The sequence below is a fragment of the Vidua macroura genome, chromosome 18 (assembly GCF_024509145.1).
Source record: "Vidua macroura isolate BioBank_ID:100142 chromosome 18, ASM2450914v1, whole genome shotgun sequence".
Classification (NCBI taxonomy): domain Eukaryota; kingdom Metazoa; phylum Chordata; class Aves; order Passeriformes; family Viduidae; genus Vidua; species Vidua macroura.
Window position 1 is genome coordinate 3,869,633 of NC_071588.1, and position 23,913 is coordinate 3,893,545.

Sequence of the window (23,913 nt, forward strand, 5' to 3'; positions counted from 1 at the left end):
TCCGCCCCCGAACCTCGGTGATCAAACGTCATCACAAGGCGCCGCCCCTCGCGAAAGCCCGCCGGGGGCTTTACCGTTGCCGTCGCGCTTTTGGAGCTGCCGGCAGCCGCCTGCGAACCGCGCCAGCGCCGTGGCGGCGCCTCCCAAAATCCCGCGGCGGGCGCGGGGCGGGCGCGGCGATCCCGCTCCGTCCTCCCGTGCGGCCCGCGGCGGCGGCAGCGGGGTCGCGGCGGCCCGCGGCGGCCGGCGGGGCTGCCCGGCGCGGGGTGCCGGCGATGTCCGGCTCCCGGGCGGCTCCTCCCGGTTGAGCGGCGGCTCCGCGCGGGCCCCGCGCCCTCCCCGCGCCGCGGGGTCCGGCACCCGCGGCCCGCCCGGCCGGGCATGAGGCGGAGCGGCGGCGGCACCAAGGCTCCTGCGGGGCTGCGCGTTGCCTGACGCGGCGCCGGGCCCGCCGCGCCCCGCGGGACGATGTCGCAGGATCACGACATGGACAAGACGATCAAGGTTGGCGGGGGACGCCGGGCTGGGCTCGCCGCTCGCGTGGCGGATTTTGGGTTTTTTTTTTTGTTTTTTTACCTCAGCCGGGGGAGGCTGGGGGTGTTCGCTCGGCGTCCCGCAGAGCGAGCGCCGCGGGGGATGCGAAGTTTTTGCTGTTTGCGCGTTTTGGCCGAGAGAGGAATCGGCGCTCCTGGGCTGCGAGCGGTGTAGCTGCCTCGTTAATTAGTGCCGTGCTTAATGAGCGCCTCATTAGCCGTGCTGGGAGCGCCACGCTCGCTCCTGCTGCTCCGGATCTGTCCCTGCTGGAATTCCCTTTTCCCAGTGCAGCGGACTCGCCTCACACACGGAGCTTTTTGGGGTTTTTTTTTCAGTTTCTCCCTTATCCTGGGGGTTCTGCCCGATATCCTCGTGGCCCTGAAGTTCCACGTTCCTTTTGTCCAAATCCCCCTTCCCGATCTTTGTTCCCCTTTCCCGGCTCTGTTGTCCCTAAAGCCCAGAATTCTCGGAGTTGACTCGATCAGAAGTTTCTGTGAGCTCCTCCCGAAAACCACAAATTCCTGTGACCCACTGAGATTTCCTCCGGGGTGGCCTCTGCCATCAATTTCCCAATTTGGGAATTCTTTTCCCTTAATCAAGGCAATTCCACCACCAAGTAATTGGATTTTTCCAACACCTGGACACCACTCAAAGCTTGTTTGCTCTGTTCCAGGGATTAATTATTCTTATTGCTCACGTTTGACAGCTACAAACACCAAAGAACAGCTTTCCTTAAAGAGAATTTCCCAGCAGGCAGAGCCCTGTTCCCTTTTCCCGATTCTTGGGATGTCAGGCAGCCTTCCCGGAGTTCCTGCCATGAAAAAAAAAACCAAAAAAAACCCTCTGGATTTTGGGATTTGGGTTGAGTTTTGTGTGTCTGGAGCTGAGCACGTGCAGGGTGAGCTCAGGATCGCTCTGTGCCCTGCTGGGGGATTCCCCTTTGGGATGGAGGGATGGGAACCTGTAATTCTGAGAAATAAAAATTTATTATTGCATGTCAATCAGGGTGATTTGGGATAAAGGCATGGGAATCTATAATTCTGAGAAATAATCATTTATTGCTTGTTGATCAGTGTAATTTGGGATAAAGGCATGGGAACCTGTAATTCTGAGAAATAAAAAATTATTATTGCATGTCAATCAGTGTAATCTGGGATAAAGGCATGGGAATCAGTGTAAATTCTGATAAAGGGATGGGAATCAACGTAATTCTGAGAAATAATCATTTATTACATATCAATCAGTGTGATTTGGGATAAAGGCATGGGAATCTGTGTTAATTTGATAAAGGCATGGGAATCTGTAATTCTGAGAAATAATCATTTATTTCATGTCAATGAGTGTCATTTGGAATGGAGGGATGGGAATCAGTGTCATTCTGAGAAATAATTTATTACTTGTTAATCAGTGTAATTTGGGATAAAGGCATGGGAATCAGTGTAAATTTTGAGAAATAATAATTTATTACTTGTCAATCAGTGTAATTTGGGATAAAGGCATAGGAATCTGTAATTCTGATAAAGGCATGGGAATCTGTAATTCTGAGAAATAATAATTTATTTCATGTCAATGAGTGTCATTTGGAATGGAGGGATGGGAATCAGTGTCATTCTGAGAAATAATAATTTATTACATGTCAATCAGTGTAATTTTGAGAAAAGGATGGGAATCAATGTGATTTTGATAAAGGGATGGGAATCAATGTAGTTTTGATAAATAATAATTTATTACGTGTCAATAAATGTAATTGGGGATAACGAGAAGTTATTCAGTGTAAATTTGATACAGGGATGGGAATCAGTGTAATTCTGAGAAATTATCATTTATTGCTTGTCAGTCAGTGTAATTTGGGATAAAGGCATGGGAACCAGTGTAAATTTGAGAAAAGGATGGAAATCAATGTGATTTTGATAAAGGATATCAATCAGTGTGATTTTGATAAAGGGATATCAATAAATGTAATTTGGGATAAAGGGATGGGAATCCATGTGATTTTGATAAAGGGATATCAATCAATATAATTTGGGAAAAGGGATATCAATCAGTGTAATTTTGATAAAGGGATGGAAACCTCTGTAATTTTGAAAAAGGGGTATCAATATAATTTGGGATAAAGGGATGTCAATCAGTGTAAATTTGATAAAGGGATGTTAATCAGTATAATTTGGGATAAAGGGATGTTAATCTGTAATTTTGATAAAGGGATGGGAATCAATGTAGTTTTGATAAGTAATAATTTATTACATATCAATAAATGTAATTGGGGATAACGAGAAGTTATTCAGTGTAAATTTGATACAGGGATGTTAATCAGTCTAATTTGGGATGAAGGGATGTCAATCAGTGTAGTTTTGATAAAGGGATATCAATAAATGTAATTTGGGATAAAGGGATGTTAATCAGTGTAATCTTGATGGGAATCAATGTAATTTTGATAAATAATAATTTAATACATGTCAATCAATCTAATTTGGGATAAAGGGATGTTAATCAGTGTAAATTTGATACAGGGATGGGAATCAATGTGATTTTGATAAAGGGATGTCAATCAGTGTAAATTTGATAAAGGGATGTTAATCAGTGTAATTTGGGATAAAGGGATGGGAGTCAGTGTAATTTGGAAATCAATGTGATTTTGATAAAGGGATATCAATCAATATAATTTGGGGTAAAGGGATGTCAGTAAATGTGATTTTGGGATTAAAGGGATGTCAATCAATGTGATTTGGGATAAAGGGATGGAAATCAATAGAGTTTTGATAAATAATAATTTATTACATGTCAATAAATGTAATTTGGGATAAAGGGATGTTAATCAGTGTAATTTTGATAAAGGGATGGAAATCAATGTGATTTTGATGAAGGGATATCAATATAATTTGGGATAAAGGGATGGGAGTCAATGTAATTTTGATAAAGGGATGTTAATTAATGTATTTTGGGGAAAGGGATGTTAATCAGTGTAAATTTGATAAAGGGATGGGAGTCGGTGTAATTTGGAAATCAATGTGATTTTGATAAAGGGATATCTATCAATATAATTTGGGGTAAAGGGATGTCAGTAAATGTGATTTCAATAAAAGGATGTCAGTCAGTATAATTTGGGATAAAGGAATGGAGATCAATCAATATTTTCAGGCCTCTCTGGAGGTTCTTTACCTTGTGCAGCTGATTAATCCTGGAAAAATTGGGGTTACAAGGACCTGAACTCCCACCCCACTGCTCCCCCTCTGTGGGCACAGACACCTTCCACTATCCCAGGCTGTTCCACCACCTTGGGGGTCTTTTCCAACTTTAAAAAGCCTTTTCCAAGCTGGATTTGAGCATTTCCCTGTTGAAAATTGGCACTGGAGCAGCCCAGAGTGGGAGGAAATGTAATGAGGTTTAGTTAATTAACCCCTGAGATCAAGTGTCAGAACTGTTCCTGGGGTTTTCTTGGCACACTCCAGGGAAGGAGCCATCCTGGAGGCTTGGGGAAAAAAAAAAGATTTAAGTATTTTTGTGGTATTTCAGGAGAAGGGAAGGGTCCACATCAGAACTTTTGGGGTTTAAAGCTAAAAAGCTGAAGCAGTTGTGAAAATATTGGGACAGTTCTGTGCTCCTGCTCCTCCCAGTCTGGAGGGCTTCAACCAAAACTCCCTGGGCAAATCCCTGGAATTCTGAGCACAGCCTGAATCTATTCATAATTAATACTTTAGTAATCTTTAGTACTTTAATAAAATAGTACTTCAGAATTTAAAAATAGCACTTCATCATTTTATACTTTATGCTGATTTTTTTTTTTTGCTTCTCAGATCCTTGGTTTAGGTCAGGTTTGGTTGTTCTTGGGTTCAAGGTCTGGGATTTAGGACAGGGATCAAGGAGAGGTTGAAGGAGCAGGAGGTGGAATTCCCCAGGATGTGAGCAGCCTGCTCTCCTTCAAGTCATCCTATTTCTCCCAAAACTCCTCATTTCAAACCTTTTTCCCATCAACAGCTGTAGGAAATAGATTTGTAGAATATTTTAAAAACATGGTAGAAGGTTTACACAGTGTGCAAACCTTGAGATAGGAAATGCTGGCTTAGAAATGCCATGGAATAGGACAGACATTGCTGAGAAACAGAAATAGAAACAAGTTTCAAAGGACAGCCTTGCAAAAAAAAAAAAAAAAACCAAACTAGATACTTTAGAGAAATAAAACTGTGAAAATTGCATTATAATAGGAGGTCCTAATTACTAAAATAACTTAAATTACTAAAATAAATTACTCCACGAGGGGTAATTTTAGATGATTGGTTTTAAGGCATTTAGAACATGGTGTGGCAAAAGCTGATAGGCCAAGAAATGTTTAAAATATATTGTAATTTTTTTAAAAAAATTACAATATATTTGAAACAAATTAAAATTAAATTTAAAAACTGTTGGCTTCTGATGGTGTGAATTGTAACACCTGAAGTGTTTCACCCTTCAAATGAGACTGAAAATGGAATGAAAGTTTTTAAAATGTCTCTCAGGTGCCCCCATCACTGGGTCAGAAAAGGGCTTAATCCCACAAATTGGAGTTTTGTGTGAGGAAAAAAGGCTTTTTTGGAGCACAACGATGTGTAAAAAAACCTTAATGTGACAATATCCAGTGGGATCATGGAATCAGTGAGGTTGGAAAAACCCTCTCAGATCAACAGCTCAGAAAGGGCTGAGCAGGGCTGGTGTGTGAGAGCAGCATCCCCTGGTGGGATCCAGGCTGGGAGAGCTCTGGGAATTCTGCTTTTTCCCCCTGGGAATTCTGCTTTTTCCCCCTGGGAATTCTGCTTTTTCCCCCTGGGAATTCTGCTTTTCCCCTGGGAATTCTGCTTTTCCAGGCCCTGAGCATCCCATCCTGCTGGGATAGTGCCCAAATTCTTGGCTGAGACTTGGTGAGAGGGAATTTTGCTGCTGGAGAGATCCCAGCTCCACGTGGAGCTGTGAAACTTTGCTGGAATTTTGGATATTTCACATCATTGTCCCCCTTTCCCACTGAAAATTCATGTCATTAGTCAGAAGTTTCAGGTTCCTGGAAGTTTGGAGCTGGGTGATTCCCAGAAATTCCATACCCATGAAATCCAAGCTTCCCAGCTGAAAACACTTGGATATTTTTAAACACATTGGTGCTTTTAAAGCATTTTCAGCTGTTTAGGATCAAAAGAATGGAATTCTTCAGGTTGGAGAAGACCCCCAAGGTGGTGGAGTGAACATTTCCCTGGAAATGTTGGGAATTCCTGGTGCTGAGGTTGGAGCTGCCATTCCTGAGCTGGGAGGTGGAAGTCTTGGATTTGGTGTCACTTGTGTTTCTTGACCACTTTAAATTATTTATTTGAACTTCTGAGTTGTAAAGCTGCTTTGGGATGAAGGTTGGGATCCAAATTTTAAAAGTGCAGGATGTAAAATTGTTGCCTTTCTCTTTAAAGCAACGGCAAATACACAGAATAGGAAATAGAAATTAAATGCTCATTAATGCCCTCCTAAAATTCTGTTTTCAGTTCTCTGCAGCTGAATATCAGGAAAATTAAATCAGCTTTTCCCTGTCAGGTTCCTCACAAGTGAAATTTATCTGAGTTGAGTTGATAAGGAGTTTCTTTGAGCTGCTCCTGAAAACCACAAATTTCTGTGATCCACTGAGAGTTCTGCCTCTTCCTTCTAAACCCTTTAGAATCCTTCAGGGGTGGCCTCACCCATGAATTTCCAGTGTATTTGGGAATTCTTTTTCCTTGTGTTGCTGTTGCAGCAGCTCCTTTTGCTGTGATTTATCCTGAGCAGAGGCAGGAATTTAATAAAGGAACAAAGGCCCAGCTCAGGGCATCAATCAAAGCTCTGAGCTGGATTTCAAGCCTGCCTTGGGATGTGGTTAAGCCTGAGAGCACCCAAGCTGTGGCCAAACAAAACCCAGCCCTGTTTGTGTGGATTTGGACAAAAGGAGCCTGGTTCATGATCAGAAAAATCTAAAATTAAGCAAGCAGGGTTTCATTTACAGTGTGATGGTTCCAGTGGTTTGAAACCTGCAGTTTTCTGTTTCCTGTGACCAAAAAAAAATGCATTTTAATGCTGAAATGGGCTCCTTGTTTCATTGTGATTGATCTTTTATGGGTAGGAAGGTGGAACTGAGTCAGGGAGAGATGCCCTTGGTACACTTTGGGTATTAAAAGCACAAAATCACATTTACTGCTCTCAATAACCCTGTTTGGAAATTCCAGCTGCACAGAAACAATTTTATTCAGGTAAATCATGACCTGAGCATTGATATTTATTTAGATTTATATTTCATTTTCCTCAGGAAAGCAAACTCCCCAGCAGGCACTTTTACACTCAGATCTGCTGAGCTGGGTTTTTTGTTGGAAAAGCTGTAGTAATTGTATTTATTTTGTATTTATTGACTGTGTTTTCCCTCCTGCTGCTCCTTCCTGAACAGGAAACCTCAATTTTAGAGGAATACAACATAAACTGGACTCAGAAGCTGGGAGCTGGGATCAGTGGGCCTGTTAGGTAAGGGAACACCCCAGGATTGTCCCTGCCCTGTGGAGGAGTCAGTGAGTATTTTACTAAATGTGATGATGGGATGCATAAAAAAATAAAAACAACAAATGCCTCTGCCCCACGTGGGTTGTGCAGGAGGGGTTTTGTCTTTTTTGGGGGGAATTTGGGAAGGAAAACTTCTCCTCCCTTCCCTGTCCTGGTGTGTTCCCACAGCCAGGCAGGAGCAGGAGTTGGTTGTGGAATTATGACAGCAGAAATTCCTCCTGAGCCCCCCTGCACTGCCCCTTCCCTGCTTTCCCAGTTGTTTTTCCAGCTCTTCACTGCTTTTCATCCCAGCCCTGCTCCTCATGGATTTCTTTCTGGGAAGCAAAATGTTTTTCCAGCAAAGCCTCTCCCTTCAGAAATTGGGAATTTGTGCTGGAAAACCCCTGTGCTGCTGTTCCTGGGTGCTCCCTTTGTCCTTTTTTCCCATCATTTATCTTCCTGTCTGGGTTCTCCTCATCCTTTTTGTGTTGTTTCATTAAAACATCCATTTTGTGCTTTGTTCTTTTGGGTGCCTGTTCAAACATGAGCCCTTTCCTTAATTGTTAAATGGGGAGGGAAAAAGAGGAAAAAATCAGCCAAAATGAGGATTTCCTTCCCAAACCACTTTATCTATTCCAAGCACTTCATTTTTTCCAACACCACTGGGGGTGTTCAGGTGTGCTTTGGGTTATTTCCATCCAAAATCTCTCTTGAGGCTGAATTCAGGGTGAGAGCTGGGATGTATCCCAGACTGGGGGCATTCCTGGGAATTCCCACGTGGAGAGCAAACTCAGAGCTACAGATCAATTGCTTCAGGTGTCTTTTTTTAACCTCCTTGCTGACTGAATGATTTTGTTGCTGTAATACCAGAGTCTGCATGAAAAAATCCTCCCAAGAACGCTTTGCACTGAAAATCCTCCTCGATCGTCCAAAAGCTCGAAATGAGGTACAGTTCCTGCTTTTCTCTCCAGAAAACCTTCATTTGTTGGGATGTTTTAAACATAAAAACCCCACCACCAAACCCCCATTTGCTGGCTGTGCTTCCAGAGATTTATTTCTAATTAATTGAGCTGTGTTTTAAAGCTGTTCTTCTCCCTGTAATGGAACAGAACCAGTTTGAGAGGGAATTTTGTTGCCATACGTCTCACTCTTGGATGTCACTGCTCCAAGAATGCTTCAAGTTGTTCTGGAAATGGATTTTGCCATGTGCCAGGACCTAAAGCAGCTCCTGACACAGGTTGGGAATTCCTGAGGTGCCAGACTGTCAGCCTGTGGAATGATGGGCACTCCTCCAAGCTGTGGGGAATTTAAAGAAGGATCAATTATCCTCGAGGTTTAGGCAACTTCCATTTCTTGTTACTGAGCTAATTCTCCTTTAAAATTCCCATAAAAATCATCTGTGTACAAAAAGCACCAAGACTTGGCTTGATTGAACAGCCCAAGGAGCTTTAAATGGGGGAAATTCCTGAATGTTGGGACAGGAGGTGATGTTCCAGCTGTTGTGAGTGCTTAGCCATGAAAGAAGCCACATGATGGAATTTTAGGGTTTATTCATCCATTGAAGTGCTACATTGCTACTTGAAAGCTGGTTCTGTCTTTAAATTTCTGTAAAGAACTCAAAGATTGAGCTTTTCCCAGAGCTCTGTGTGTGAATCCAGAATCTGTCACAAATTTGGGGGCCAGGCTGGGGTGGTTTTCTCCCAAGCTCAGCAGGGCTCAGTGCCTGTCCCTGTGTGCAGTAACAGCTCTTCCCTTCTCTTCAAGGTACGTCTGCACATGATGTGTGCAACACATCCCAATATTGTTCAAATAATTGAAGTTTATGCTAACAGTGTGCAGTTCCCACATGAATCCAGCCCCAGGTAAGATTACATAGGGTGATTCATTCCCACCGCTTGTTTTCCATGTTTAGCCCAAGGTATAGTGGAGTTTGCTTTGTTTTGGTTTGGTTTTAATCACAAAATTATTATTTCAAGGGGGTCCCAGGTGTAATAATTATCCTGCAGACCAAGCAGCTCTTGTTTTTTTTTTTTTTTTCCTGACTTTTGTGTATTTAAATTATTTTGCCTCCTTTACTCCCTGTTTTGAATGCATCTCCATTTTTTTAGGTTTTCCATTGATTCAGTCTGCATTGTGTGAAAAAAGTTGTTTCTAAAAATATGAAATTCAGCCCTGAAAACTCTCAATGCATTGTCCTGCTTAAAATGAACACAGGAAAACATGGAGCAGAGTGATTTTTTTTTTTTTTTTTTTGTGCATTGTTACGTTTGGATAAAAATATTGTCTTCTGATAGGATCTTAGTGGAGAAAATCGTCAGAGAGAATGAAAGAGCTGAGACCTGTCTTAGGCTCTGGTGTAGCTGATTTTGCTGTGTGGTGGGAACTGGGAGTTAATTCCTTGAGGATCTGGCAGCCCTGATCTCCACCTTCCTATTTTTTATCCTTCATACTTATGGCAGTAAAGCTGTAAATTCAAATAATGGGGGATCCAGACTCAAAAGCACCCACGTGCTGTGTAATCCTTGAGGGCAGTTATTCCTTGGAGTGTCCACATGGCTTCCAGCTCCATCCAGGGTGGAGCTCGATGTATCCATGTCCAGTTTGTTCCAGCTGGATGTGGGAGCCCATCAGGTGGAGCAAACTGGAAATTCTTGGCTGCCAATCACTGGGAGCCAGAAAAATCCTGAGGATTTTAGACTCGAAGGCAAAACGACAGCACCAAAATGGCCCCGAAAGCAGCACAGAGAAAGCGGTGTTTGTGTGAAATATGCATTCTTAGCTTAGCAATTCTGTTCTTTTGGATGATTTTTTAATGTAACAACATGAAATGCTTTTGAACAGGGCTCGGCTCCTAATTGTAATGGAGATGATGGAAGGGGGAGAGCTCTTCCACAGAATCAGCCAGCACCGGCACTTTACTGAGAAGCAAGCGAGCCAAGTAACAAAGCAGGCAAGTCACCCCCTGTCCCAGCAAATCCATCATGCTCTGGCTAAAGTAGGGACAATTCCTGGGGCTGGAAGGGTGGGAAAAAAGGATGAATTAAAAGATTCCTCAGTTCTGATCCGATGATCATTGCCTGCTTTGTTATAAGTGACAATGCCAAAGCTTTACTAGGAATAAAGGATTGAAGGTGTGGGCTTGTTCTCTGGGTCTGCTGTGCTTAACATTGCTTTTCCACACCTGGTCTAGAGAAGACTTCAAGAGAATTTTGTCATTCTTCTTGTCCTAAAAGTGTTGCCTCCAGCAGGACTCCTGAGCTCTGGAACCTCCGTGACCCCCTTGGCATTTCTCTCCTCTGGGCCAGGGGTTTTCAGGCTGGGTTCTGGGCTTGGGCTGTGAAATTCCTGGAAGATACCAAGGAATGTGTCTGTTTGGTCTGATTTTGTGTCTGTTTGTTCCAATGTTGTTTTTCCTTCACCCTTTCTCTCCCAGCTCACTCCTGAGTGCTGTATTTTATAACCTCCATGGTGGTTTCTGCAGGGGGTTTTGGTGTCCATCAGGTTTTTTGTTGCTGGTGGGACTCTCAGAAGGATCTCTGTGGAATTCAGTGCTGGGATCCCCAGTTCCCCTCAGCTGCAGAGAGAATGTTTGAACCTGGGGCAAAAAAATTGTGTTACTTTTGTGCTTTGACTTGTTTCTAATGAAATGCTAATTGTGCTGGTACTTTTTGGTCTCATCCAACAAAGGAATGAGGTGGAAGTACAGAATTATTCTTGACAGTTTGTTTGACATCCTTTGGGCTGTTTGATTCTGACATGGTGGGGGAAACTTTGTAAAACTTTACCAGAAGTCAAGACTTTGGTTTGAATTCTTTGTGTACACTTGGGTTATTCATGTCTCAAGTAACTCTTTGCTTTAATGTTTATAGAAATGAAGTTTGAAATGTGAAAGTCTCTCTAAAATTCTTTTCTCTGGTGGTTCTTCATCCTTGTCTTGTACCCAGGAATGGTTAAAACTTTTCACAGCACTGCCTCATTTTCTCTGGGAATGTGTTTGTATTTATTGCTGAGCTAAATTAGCAGTGAAGTTCTCTTGTGACAGTAATTTGGAGGGTTTTAAAGACTGTAAACTTGGGTAGGATCCTACAGAATCCAGCAGGGATACTTCCAAATAAGGGTTGTGAGGCTGTGCCTCACTTCTGTCTCAGGAATGCTGTTTAAATATTTATACTTGGCTTTTCTTTAAATGAATTACACTTGGAAATGTGCAGTCCCTGGAGCTTTTCCTGCCTGGATTGCAGGTTCCTAAAGCATCCTTGAAACAATCCAGGAATGCACTTCTGTGGGATATCCACAGAATGATTAAAGTGCAGGCAGTACCATCCAAAATTACAGAATAAAACTGCCTGAGTGTTGGATCTCCAGGCAGGAACAATTGCAGTGAATGATTCCCTGCAATCCTGAAGCAAGAACTCACTGCTGGGAGTGTCCAGCAGGGTGGAACTGCTGGGCAGGGGCAGCACCCTGGAGCCTGGCACAGCAGGGAAGGGGCACTGGCACCACCTGCTTCACTTTGGGGGGCTCTCAATGCCTGGAGTTTCCAAAGTGAGGAGGTTGGGAAGCCCAGGTCAGCCTGGCTTTTGTTTTCTGTGCAATTCATGTCCCAGCTCTCACTTCACTGCATCTCAGTGCTTGTCCTAAAGGAGAACTCCACCCAAGTGGAGTGAAAATGTTTGGGGTTGGAAATGTCCTTTGTAAAGCTGAAATAAATGTCCAGGCTGCAGGAGGAGGTCGGTGATTGTAGCTGATTTATTGTGCCTTTTTCCAGATAGCTTTGGCTTTGCAGCATTGCCACTCACTAAACATTGCACACAGAGACCTCAAGCCTGAGAATCTCCTCTTCAAGGATAACTCTCTGGTAAGATGAACATTTGAAATTCTTTTGCTGCTGAATTCTTTGAAGTGGCTCAAGGGTGACTCTCGGAGTTAGTGGTAAAAGGACATGAATGTTTTGGTGACAAAATTGAATCACCTGCATGGACTTGGTGCTTTTCCATCCCCTGATCTCCTTGCAGGGCAGTGAGTCCCTGCTGCTGCTGTTAAACAGGAGTCAGGTTCTCCACCTGAACACAGGATCCAGCTCTGCCCCTCATCAGGATGTTCTGACCCTCTACCTAGAGGTGCTTTGATAGATCCAAACAATTCTTTGTCTCTCGTGCTCACAACCAGCCTGGATATGCAGTGACCCCCCTACAAGGGGCTCAGAGCTTTCCCAATCCCTGAGGGGGCTGTTCCTGGCCCAGAGCACCCAGAAAAGCAAAACCTCTGTTTTGAAAGGTCACTTTGTGACCTTCCAGCTGCCTGGTGGAGTGTGAGGGTATAAAGACAATGAGGAGAACGTTTGGAGAAGGTGAGATGAGGGCAGGGGGAGAATTATGTGTTAGAAAAGCTGATTTAATGAGATTTGTCTAATAAAGCCTCTTCTCCTTGTTTTAGGATGCACCTGTTAAATTGTGTGACTTTGGGTTTGCCAAAGTAGACCAAGGTGACTTGATGACACCCCAGTTCACTCCCTATTATGTAGCACCTCAGGTAAGAACCAATTCCTGCTCTGAGCTGAAGGGGGATCATTTATTGCCTGAGCCTCCATATCCACATCATTTGAACCCCCTTTGCTGTCCTGGGAAGGGCTCTGAGTGCAGGAATCTTGCAGGAATCCCTCCACTCTGGAGCTGGAGTGCCACAGGGATCTGTTGATAAGGCAAATTTCCCAGACTCTGCTCAGCCCTGATGGTGGCAGTTGGCCTTTAGCTGTATTGAAGCAGCTGCTTTGGAGAAATCCCTGCTTTGCCACCTTTCCTCCAGCTCAAGCTCATTCAGGATTCCATTAAAAAGGACTTGGCTGGAACAAAAAGCTTCTGAAAAGGTGGTTGCTCACCAAGGGCAGTGGCAGAGGGTTGGTACCTGGGCACCTTGGCCTGGCCCCTCTGTCATTAAAGACAATCTATAATTACACACAGGCTGCTCTTTGTAGTGCTGCTTTCCTCCCCCTCTCCTGTCCTTTGTGTTGGAGTCCTGGAGAAAATGAAAAGCAGCTGCAGATGGAGATTTAATTGCAGTGCTGGGCTGCCTTTAATCACTGGGAAGGGCAGTTGGGAGATCAGAGCATGCCCTGAAAATTCATAAAATTCCTTCTCAGCTGGAGCCTGCTGGGGCTCCCTGCAACCCAAACCCACAGACTGGATCAGCAAGGGACACATTTGATGGGATTTGTTCTGGGAGAGGCAAAAAGGGACAGCTCTGGAGCTTGGGTTACCCTCCAGACACACTTTAGGTTCTGGTTCCAAGCACAGAGGGGTTGGAGGTTCTGAGCAACTGCTTTAATTCAGGCAGAACTGGAGATTTCAGTGCCTGAAATATTTATATTTTAGTATTTTCCCCATGTAGAAAGCTCCGGTCTTTCTTAGGGAGAAAAACTGGAGTTTGGTAGCCTTCAGTAGCTGGAATAAGTTTCCTGAATGGAAAATCATCAGGAATCTTTGGCATAGGCTTTGCTGGTTGTGTGGCCTGTTCATGAAATGGATTTTTCTTTGTCTGTTTTTATTTCCCCTCCCACCAGGTATTGGAGGCACAAAGAAGACATCAGAAAGAAAAGTCTGGTATTATCCCCACCTCTCCAACCCCTTACACTTACAACAAGGTGAGCTGGAAAACATCTTTAAAAGTCTTCCCCATCCCACTGGTGCTTCTGATAGAGCAAATAATAAAATGCACATTTAGTGCAAACCTAATTAATGATCCTCTAATAAAGAGGGGATAAATACACAAATGCTCTTGAGGAGCACTAAATACGAACAAGATTTTGGAGAGAGTAGAATGACTCTGCTGGAGTGAGGCCATGAGGGAAATTCTTTCACCTCTGTTCAAAGGGAATCTCCTTCCTGATGCCAGGGTTTCTGGATTTGCAGAGCATTCCTTGTTCAGGCAGCTGTGCCACAAACTGCTCTGTACCTGGATCTTCTGGAAAACAACCAAGAATTTATTGTGTAGCTGCTGGAATCCTGGCAAAATCGTTTCAGGAAATGTCCTGAAAGGTCATAATCTTTTTTGGGCATTCCAAAACGTTTTCCTCCTTATTATCATCACTGTCTCCTGCTGGCTGAGCAGTGCTTGAACCACTGAGTGTTCAGGGTGTGTCAATTTTAATTCAAGTTATCTGTTTTGTGATCCCAGTGTAAGGATCTGCCCTGATTGCAGCTCTAGGGATGGTTGTTTATTCCACTGCATGCCTGAGCAGGTATTTGATGTGCAGTGTTAGCATTTAGTAGCCTCACAGAGAGAGTTAAAGCAAATATTAGTTAGTCTGCATCACAAATCTGCCTTCCTCAGGGCTCTGACTGCCTCTCTCCATCCTGGAGAGCCAGGTTGGTGATTGAGAGAGACAATTTTGCTTCTGAACTCCTTAGAATGTGGCAATGATGTTTTCATATGGAGTTTCTTCTTCCCTGTCTTGTCCCTTGATTTTGGGTTTCCAAGGTGGGAGTGATTTTCTTTCCCTGTTTCATGCGAAGAATTGCTCTGTGCAGCCCTGGTGGCACAGGGTGAAAAGGCTGCTGAGGGAAGGGCCTTGTCCCCAGGTGTGATTCTGCAAAAGCAGCACCTGGCACTCACCTGGCTGCCCAGAATGGACACTGAGAGCTTCCAGGTGCTCTGTCCTTCCATGGCAGTCCAGTCCTGCTCCTGGCTCCTTCCGTCCCTGGCTGCCACCACGGGCAGCTCTGATTTCATATCCCTGCTGGTGCCTTTCTTGGATGGTTGTTCTGTTTTCAGTCTCCCATTGTAAACAACTGGATTCCTTTGTGGGACTGGGGGGTAGGATTCAGGTATCCTGAGAGATGCAATAAACCTCTCCCACCTCTGCAGCCCTGGCTGTTCCCAGACAATTCCCAACCACCTGGAAGTTGTTCAGCTTGGAGCAGGGAGCTGCCTTGTCACAGCAGCCAGATTTATCCACAAAGGTGGATATGGAGGAGGAGCTGAGCTGGGTCTGTTCCCCCAGGGACTCACACAGAACTTTTATCAGAACTCCCCCACTATTTGCTGCAAACTTCTCCCCAGAGTGACCCTTTCCTTGCTTGCAGAGCTGTGACCTGTGGTCCCTGGGGGTCATTATCTACGTGATGCTGTGTGGGTACCCCCCCTTTTACTCCAAGCACCACAGCCGGACGATTCCCAAGGACATGAGGAAAAAGATCATGACAGGAAGCTTCGAGTTCCCAGAGGAAGAGTGGAGCCAGATCTCAGAAATGGCAAAAGACATTGTGAGAAAGTGAGTCCCTGCAGGAAACTCTGGTGTTGCTCTGTGCTTGTGTTGAGGAATTTGAATGTTTCCATGTTAAGGAAGTGGAAAAGCACCTGGAAGTGCCTTATCCCAGCAGTGAGGATTGTCTGCAGCTCATCCAGCTGACAAATTCTCTGATACATTCAGCATAAACCAAGTCTGCAAAATGTTTTTCTTTCCCTGCCCAAGTGTTTAATGTTGATGTCTCTTCTGTTGGGGTGAATTGTGTATTGAGTCTTTAAGGGAGTGGGAGCACTGATGGGTTTCAGGATGACACAAACTGGCATGGATTTCCTGGGATAACGTTTGAATTCCTGTGAAAATCAAGTGCCTTTAATGGGATGTGGTAAATCTGTCCCCTAAAGCCCTGTGCACATCATACACAGCCTAAAAAGAATCAGGCAGGAGGATGGAGAGGGAGATTAAGATCTGTCATGCCAGACTCAGATAAGGTTTTGCATGGATGTTTTATTCCAAATGCTAATGGAGTCTGTTTTCCATGCAGGGCACATCCCTCAGCTGGGAGTGTTTCAAAGACTTGGTCTGTTTGGGAGCAAGAACATGGCACTGATTAGGGCTTGACCTCACTTATTTTTGAAAAAGTGACAGGGGCTTACTGCCTTTGCATCACCAGAGGAACTGAGAGAATAAAAGCAATATAAATAGGAAAAAAAAAAAAAAAAAACAGTTGGGGAAGTAATTCAGAAGTGTCACTGGCTCCTGAGATGTACTGTAAATTCTCCAGGGATTCACGTTGTTTGGAGAGGCTGCTGGGACCTTTTTAGAGCTGTGCAGGAGAGCCCCCAAACCTTTCACCAAGTTCACTTTCCTTTATACCAAGGTCAGCTCTTTATTCTCACACAGAAACTCCACAGGCAAAAGGTTTCATTGTCTTTTAGAATTCCCATGAAACTCAGCTCACAGGATGTTGTCACATGGATCCAGGCTGATTTCTGACCTCAAGCTTTATGAGGGTTTGATAATGGATTAGGATTTGGAAAATGCTTGGAAAGGGAATGCACGTGTCTGGTATCAAAAGTGAGTTGGCAGCAAGTGGGATTTCTGCTCTCCCCTGTGGTGCTGGTGACATTTTGTACAAAGTTATTTCCACTTTCTTGGTACATTAAACAGTTGTGCTCTGCAGCCAAGAAGCTGATCTGGAGTTCTCTAAGGAAATGTGACAAGCTCGTGGAGTCATTCCCATTTTCATTCAGACTTTGGGATAACTTGTCAGCACTCGTTGGGAAATCTTGCTTTGTTATTTAGTTGTGCTCGTCATGAGAACACAAATTTATCTGCAAGTCCTCTTTCCAGGGTTTCATGCTAGAAAAAAAAAAAAAAGATTTCATGGAGTTTTCAGCAATCTTGGAATAAAGTTGCTTTTTATTTTGAGGAGTTGGAACCAAAGTGTTCATTACTTGAGGACTTTTCAGGCAGAGAAAAGCTGAGGAGTGGCATGGTGAGAGCAGTGAATCCTGCAAAGTTTCCATGCCCAGAGTCCTGGGAATGAGTGTGACCTGTTCTGGGGATGAGCTGTGGGAGTGCATTTCCAGAGAGTGCCAGCCTGGATAATTTCCAGTTCCTCTGGAAGGTCATTTCCCACCTGGGAGCAGCAGCTGTGGAATTCAGCAGCACAGGGGTATCCCAGGAATGCCTTTAGCACCTTCCTTTGCCCTGAGTGCTGGATTGCCCTGGATGAGCAGTGACAGCATTAAACCACAGCGAGGTCGGGGAGCTGGGACAGATTTTGGGCTCATTTTGGGGCAGTTTGGAGCTCTTGGAAAAGATTCTTTTTTGGCCTTTAAAATGCCTAAATGCTCTGTAAATCAACAAACCCCTTCTTAGGGATTTATTCTTTCCTCCTCAGGCTGCTGAAGGTCAAACCTGAGGAACGTCTGACCATTGAGGGGGTGTTGGACCATCCCTGGCTCAATTCCACAGAGGCCCTGGACAACATCCTGCCCTCTGCCCAGCTGATGATGGACAAGGTCTGAGCAGCAGTTATTTGGTCATGGAATGTTGCACAGGAGCAGGAGAGCTCTGGGATGGGTGAAGAGCTTTTTTGACGTGGGGTTATGCAAATAAGGAGCTTTTCTTCTGCTTCTTCTACGATCTCTTCCCTGAGATTGTAGGGAGAAAATGGAAACAGAAATGAAAAGGGAAATAAAATGTGAAATTTGGGCTTGAAGGAGATGCTCCCAGATTGGTGTAACGAGCAGCCACGTGCTGATGGTAGAAAGCAGAGCCTGAGGGATCTTCCACAGATCTTTCCTCTTTTTGCCATGTTTTATCCCCACTACTGCAATTAATAATTAAAGAAATAGTCCTTGTTTCCTTTAATTTCTGCTCAAAGAGGATTTCAGTCAGTCTTGTGAACATGAGAAGCAGATGATCCTTTGTCCTGTTTCCCCCAGGGATATTTTGTCACTGATTTTAGTTCTAACCATACCTTGCTTCATGCAAATCTGATTTTTCTCTCCAAAATAAATTGGATTTTGGTGCCTTTTTTGGCCCATGGCAAACACTGTCCGTGTGTTGTTGCACCAAGTGCCCCTTTTGTCTTTCCAGGCCATGGTGGCAGGGATCCAACAGGCTCATGCAGAACAACTTGCAAACATGAGAATCCAAGACCTCAAAGTGAGCCTGAAACCCCTTCACTCCGTGAACAACCCGATCCTGCGCAAGCGGAAACTCCTGGGGTAACTCCAAAGCTGGGGCTGGAAGGACAACGTGGAGCCAGCTGGGAAGTGGCTTTGGGAATGGCACAGGCTCACTTGTGATGGTTTAACACACTTCTGGTGTTGCTCAGACAAGTAATGTGGTTTTTCTGCCAAGATGTGCCAGTGAGGGCAGGAAGGAAGCTGGACACTGTTCCTGCATTGAAGATTCCTTATGGGATGATGGGTCACGTGTAAGATAAGGCAAACTGGGAGAAAGAATTCTAAGATAGTTTTTCTCATCCTGACATTTATTTACTGAACAAGTCAGGTAAACTCTCTCTCTCTCTCTTTGTTTCAAGTAATCTGAAAAATAGACTCATACATTTCAGGATTACTCTTATTTGAAGTAATTTAAAGGAATATTTCTTCTTCTCCATACTTAAAATGATCTCATAATACAGGACAAGAATTATAATTAATGCTGAACCCGTCTCCCAGTTTCCCAGAGAGGGAAGGAGCTGTGTTAGACTGGAGCAGTTACACAACAAGTAACAAGCTTGAGCTGCACCCAAATTCTAATTATTTCCCTCTTTTTCTTGTGCAGCACCAAGCCAAAGGATGGTGTTTACATCCATGACCCTGAGAATGGAAGCAATGATTCCAACGTGGCTCTGGAGAAGCTGAGAGATGTGATTGCTCAGTGCATTCTACCACAGGCTGGTAAAGGTTGCCACTTTTAAGAACCTTTTATTCCTAAAAGTGCAAGACCCCGACTTTGGGTCTGTTTGTGTCAGTGGTGAGGAAGGAAGAAAACTCCTGGGCAGCCTCTGAGCTGGGATCATGTGGAGTTCTAGTGACATGCAGAACTGTTAAAAGAACTTCCAAACAGGAATATTTGGTTTAAAGGCCATTTCCTGGTTTGTGTGGGGTAGGAATAACTGCCCAGCTTGCTGAGCCCTGAGTGAGGCATGAGTCCAAACCTCCTGTGTCCCTCTGTTGTCCCAAACAGGAGAGAATGAAGATGAGAAGCTGAATGAAGTGATGCAGGAGGCCTGGAAATACAACAGGGAGTGCAAATTGCTGCGAGACACCCTGCAGAGCTTCAGCTGGAATGGTGAGAATTCCTGCTCTCCCACAGGGAATGTGGAAAAGGGGGAAGCACTGACCTCCTGCTATGGAAATAACCCCAAATTTATTTGATTTGGGCTGATGTAGGTTTTGACACTGTTTTATGCCTTCTGCCAGAACTGGTGCTCCCAAAATGGGGGTGAAAATGTTTGAAATTTCTGTTTGAGGGTCAGGGTTGAGTTTTCAGAGGCACCAGGAATGTAACAGCACAAATGGATCATGATAGAAAAGTTCTAAACTGCCAGAGGGCAGGGATAGATGGGATATATGCAAAAAAACCCTTCCCTGTGAGGGTGGGGAGGCCCTGGCAGAGGTTGCCCAGAGAAGCTGTGGCTGCCCCTGGATCCCTGGAAGTGTCCAAGGAGAGGCTGGACAGGGCTTGGAGCAACCTGGGATGGTGGAAGGTGTCCCTGCCCAGATGACCTTTAAGGTCCTTTCCAACCATGCCAGGATTCTCTGATGCTTTTAGGAACCTCCTCAGCTGTGGTGAGCTGTTTTCCATCCAGCTGTTTATTCCCTCTTTCTGCTGGAGGCTGCTCCTCCCTTTCAGCACAGCAGCTCTGCAGCTCAGCTTGGGTGGGAAGCAGAATGAAAGCAGGACAGGCACCTTGGCAATGCTCAGGTGGCTCCTGGACAGAAGAGGCTGCAGAGATGTCAGCCCCCAGGAGCATCAGCCAGCTTCACAAGGGCTTGATCCTGCTTCCTCCTCTGTTCTATTTGCTTGGCTTTCATTGAGATTTTTGCTCCATTTTTCCAACAGAACTGTGGTCTGTAAGTTCTTTTGGATCCTGTGCTGCTGTTGCCCTAAGTCTGTGTGAAGCATTGTTTAATTCCAGCTGGGATTGCTTTCCTCCTTGTGCCCAGCTCCAGCTGATTCCTTGTTTTTTTCCCTTCCAGGCAGAGGATTCACAGACAAAGTGGATCGACTAAAACTGGCGGAAATCGTCAAACAAGTGATTGAAGAGCAGACAAACTCCCACGACTCTCAATAGCTGGAGCTTCTTAATCTTATTTTTTTTACCATTTAAGATTTATTCTTTAACTGTAAAAAGTATTTTTATGTAAATTAATAAATCATAATTATTTCATTAAATTTCCATACTGCTTGAAAATGCTGTATAGTTGTAGATACAAAAAAAAATCATTGGTACTGTAATATTTTTTTAAAACTCAGTTCCTCGAGGTATATATGATCACTTATGTACTGTTAATCATGAGCCCCCCAAATGGGGTGGATTTTATTGTTAAAAACCATTCTTTTTCTTAATAACCAGTTGCAGAAGCTGCCTTTCACCTGCCACATCCAGCCCCTGCAGTGACTGTATGCGAAGGAGAGCCACAGTTTCTCAAGCCCCTGCTCAGTGAGTACTTGAAGCAAGTGCTGTGAAATGCAAATTCACAGCTCCCCTTGGCACCTAAATTCCATGTCTTTAGGTAGAGAAAAATCAATTAAATACCCTTCAGTTTGGCTTGGTGCCTGACCCAGGCACCTGAGGCCATTTTCTTGCTGAAACTTTCAGTTCTGAGCAGTGACTCTCTTTTTTTGTCATCTTCCCCATCTCCCTCAGACCTTCTTTAAGGCTTAACCTCCTCTCTTTCTTTCTCCTCATCTTCCTCAGAGCTTTTTTCAGGCTGAATCAGCCATTCAGCACAAAACTCTTCATTTTTTCACCTTGGCCAACAGCAGAACAGAAGAATGTTCAAGTCTTTATGCACAAGTTCTTTTAATTTCCATGGTGGGATCTTCTGTGGACCGAGACCAGCCTGGGCTTTGTTTGTTTGGGATCCACCCCCATATTCCCATTCTTTTCTTCCTAGAAGATCCAAGGCTTGGGTTCTGACTTGTCCTCTTGTTTGGCAGGCTCCCAGTGCTCTGGGGAACCCCTGGGATTTGTCTTTGGAGCCCAAATTCCCGTCTCTGATGCCTTCGAGCTCCTTCTTGGGGGAGCCACAACTGCAGGGCTGCTCCCTGCTCCCCAGGGCAGGTTCTTACTCTAGTCTGGAACATTGGCTCCAAAAGCTGCTTTTTTAAATCCTGATAAAGCAAACCAATGGCAAGAATCTGTACATAGTTCTAGTTTTCTACCTTTTCTGCTTCTCTTTCTTTCGAGATCGGGCGGAGGCTTTTTATAGAGCTATTTTGGTACCAAATCCGTGCAGACGTCGGGTGAGTTCGGTCTGCAGACTGAAGTGCCAACCCAGGGCCATCAGTGACCACTCCTGAACGTTGTTGTCTTTCACAGCTCATCCATTTTTGGGTTTACATTGACAAACCTGAGCCATGAATCTCCCAATTCTCTCCTACAAAAGTCCAGCCTTGTTCTTTTTTTGTCTCTTTTCTATACCAAAATTTCCTTGCAGCTTTAGCTGGATGGCAAAGCAGTGTCTGACTCTTTCTATACAATTTTCTAAACAGTGACTTGTTTTTTCTACATGAAGGAGATGCTTTGTTTCCTGTTCTCTGTCAGCTTTCCTCAATCCTGTGGACAGTTTTCCAATGCCTAATTTATTGTAGGGTAAGAACAGTCCCTGCTTATCCATCCTCTGATGGGAGCAGGGAGTGTTTGTGTGAGCTGGAATTGTACCTCTGACACTACCTGGAATATTTATGCACTGACCTGTTGATGAAAACTGAAGAGAATTAGCAAAAATTGAGAGTTTCTGTCATTTTTTTGGCTGTACCACCAAGCCCTGTTATGTGCATTTCTGTCCTTGCTCTAATTCTAGGTCATGTCTTGAAATGGTTTCATTTTGAAGTTGAAATCCATCTTTCTGGGGAATTGAAACTTTCAAGTGTGGCAGATAGAGGTGGAAACAAGGAAATCACCTTTGTTTGAATGGCAGAGCAAAAAATCCCCTCCAAAAGCACTTTGTGACTCTGCCCTCCCAGGAGGAAATCCTCAGGCAGTTTTTTGGGAGTCTGAGAGAATTTGTTGGAAGTGCAGTTGGGGGGGAAGGTGGGATCTGATGTGTGTTAGAGGATTCCTCCTTTTCTTCATCCCTTAAGAGCTGCTGATCCTGAGGTGGGAACATTTGTACAAATTTCCAAGGGCTTTTGCCACAAGGAACTGCTTTTGATGGATTTAATCTACATTTTCTTGTCTGTGATAAATAAGATCTGAAGCAGAGGGATGAGGGACAGATTAAGAAAACACAATTTGAAGACTCAAGGTCAAATGGTTTTGTTTCTATAGGAAAGTTGATTTTTTTACTCTTGGAAAAGTTCTGTTTTACATTTCAAAGTTCAATAACTGTAATGGATTAATTTACAAGTTTGAAAGTAACATTTGACTTTCTCCTTCCTGTGTTTAGTTTATTTTCCAGTTGGAGCAAGTGCAAGACACCTTGTCTTGATTCTCTGAGGCTTGACTTGGTAATAAATCTACTGATCCTTTATAGCAGACTGTGAATATTGTAAATATCTCGAGCTGGAAGTGTGGGATCAAAGAAGAATTTCTTTGTACAAACACTAAAAATATGTGGGAAAGCTCTGGAGGTTGTTGGGTTTGGTTTTTTTTTTTAGAATTTTATTTAAGTGAAGAAAAATCTCTGAAATCATTTGACCTTTTCAAAATTTTTCTGTATAACTGGCTTCTCCTGTGATTTGATTATTTGAAGCTTTTCTATATATATTAAAATTAGGAGAACCTGATTAGTGAAAGAGATTTTGATTGGAAATAGCAACATGTCGAAGTTTTGCTGTCATTACTTCTGGATTTTATTTTGGAAATCCCATGTCTGTCCCCATGTTTAACTCCTGTGTGTTAAAATGTTCTCATTTCTCCTTCTCAGTGTTCCATGTTAGTTCCTTTTGGATCAGTATTACATTGTAAATATTACCCATCCTGTATATAAATGATTTTACTAAACTCAAAAGTTCCTGGCTGCTTTTGTTTGGTTCCCAAATCCCTGTAGGAGAGAAGGAAGGAGCAGGAGGGAACAGCAGCAGGTTTCTCCTGGCACCCTGCTTTTCCCTGGAAGTGTCCAGAAGGTGTGGATGCAGCACTTGGGGGTGTGCTTAGTGGTGAGCACAGTGGTGCTGGGTTAATTTTTGGATTTGATGGTCTTAGAGGACTTTTCCAGCCTTAGAGATTCCATTATTCTGCCACCCCCAGCCCCCCATCCCACCTCCCTTATCCATGGGAATAAGCACTTGAAGGAGGATTTGAGCTGATAGGAGAGGCTGGATAAATCCCTAGGAAATCCTGGGCTCTGCTTGGCAACATAACCCAAAATTGCTTTTTTTAAGCCCAGCTTTCCATCAGATGGCAGCAGCACCTGCCTGGTGTTCCCAGTTAACCCCTGAGGGCTGTGGGGTTGGACTGGGCAGTCAGGGAAGGGAGGGATGATGTCCCTTCTGTCTTCAGGGACACTGGAAATAGGACCTGGTTCCTCTGGGCTGATGATCCCTGCAGGTGGTTGAGGAGGGAGCCCTGCTGGGACTGGGGGACACTGGGTGGTGAGAAGTGGATCTGCCTTTGTTGCTGATGGCCCTGTGCTTTTCCAGGGAGCAGGGAGTGCTCTCACCTCTCTGGACACAGAGCCTCGGGGTGGCACTTGGACCCTTCCTGCCTCTGGAAATGGTTTTGTTGTCCTCGAGCAGGGCTTGACTTAGTGACAGGAACCAGACACACCCTTGGCCCAGGAGCATTTCAGGACACAAGATGGGGCAGGTGTGAGGCTCCTTCCCTGTAAGAGAATTTCCCTCTGCTTGGTGCCTTAGGGGAGTTCAGACTGGGTTGGGTGGTGAGTGACCCTCAGAGCATCCAGACTGGGAAAGGGACTGAGGGAACAATTTCC

General features: G+C 44.3%; 1 protein-coding gene across 4 annotated transcripts; it reads left to right on the plus strand.

Annotated features, from left to right (window-relative positions):
* Positions 1-372: 372 nt before the first annotated feature.
* On the plus strand, positions 373-22,982 carry MAPKAPK5 (MAPK activated protein kinase 5). Of its 4 annotated transcripts, none has more exons than XM_053993645.1 (14): positions 373-554; positions 6,956-7,029; positions 7,915-7,990; positions 8,809-8,906; positions 9,886-9,998; positions 11,817-11,902; positions 12,481-12,576; positions 13,604-13,684; positions 15,126-15,313; positions 17,193-17,313; positions 17,894-18,024; positions 18,590-18,711; positions 18,995-19,099; positions 20,011-22,982. In XM_053993645.1, exons 3-14 carry the CDS (start codon positions 7,922-7,924, stop codon positions 20,103-20,105), a joined length of 1,305 nt encoding a protein of 434 aa, XP_053849620.1. In that variant the 5' UTR covers positions 373-554; positions 6,956-7,029; positions 7,915-7,921; the 3' UTR covers positions 20,106-22,982. The 4 variants fall into 4 exon arrangements, with proteins under 4 accessions (XP_053849620.1, XP_053849617.1, XP_053849618.1 ...); XM_053993642.1 differs by having other exon boundaries at positions 389-504; XM_053993643.1 differs by having other exon boundaries at positions 389-504; positions 18,590-18,705.
* Positions 22,983-23,913: the final 931 nt, after the last annotated feature.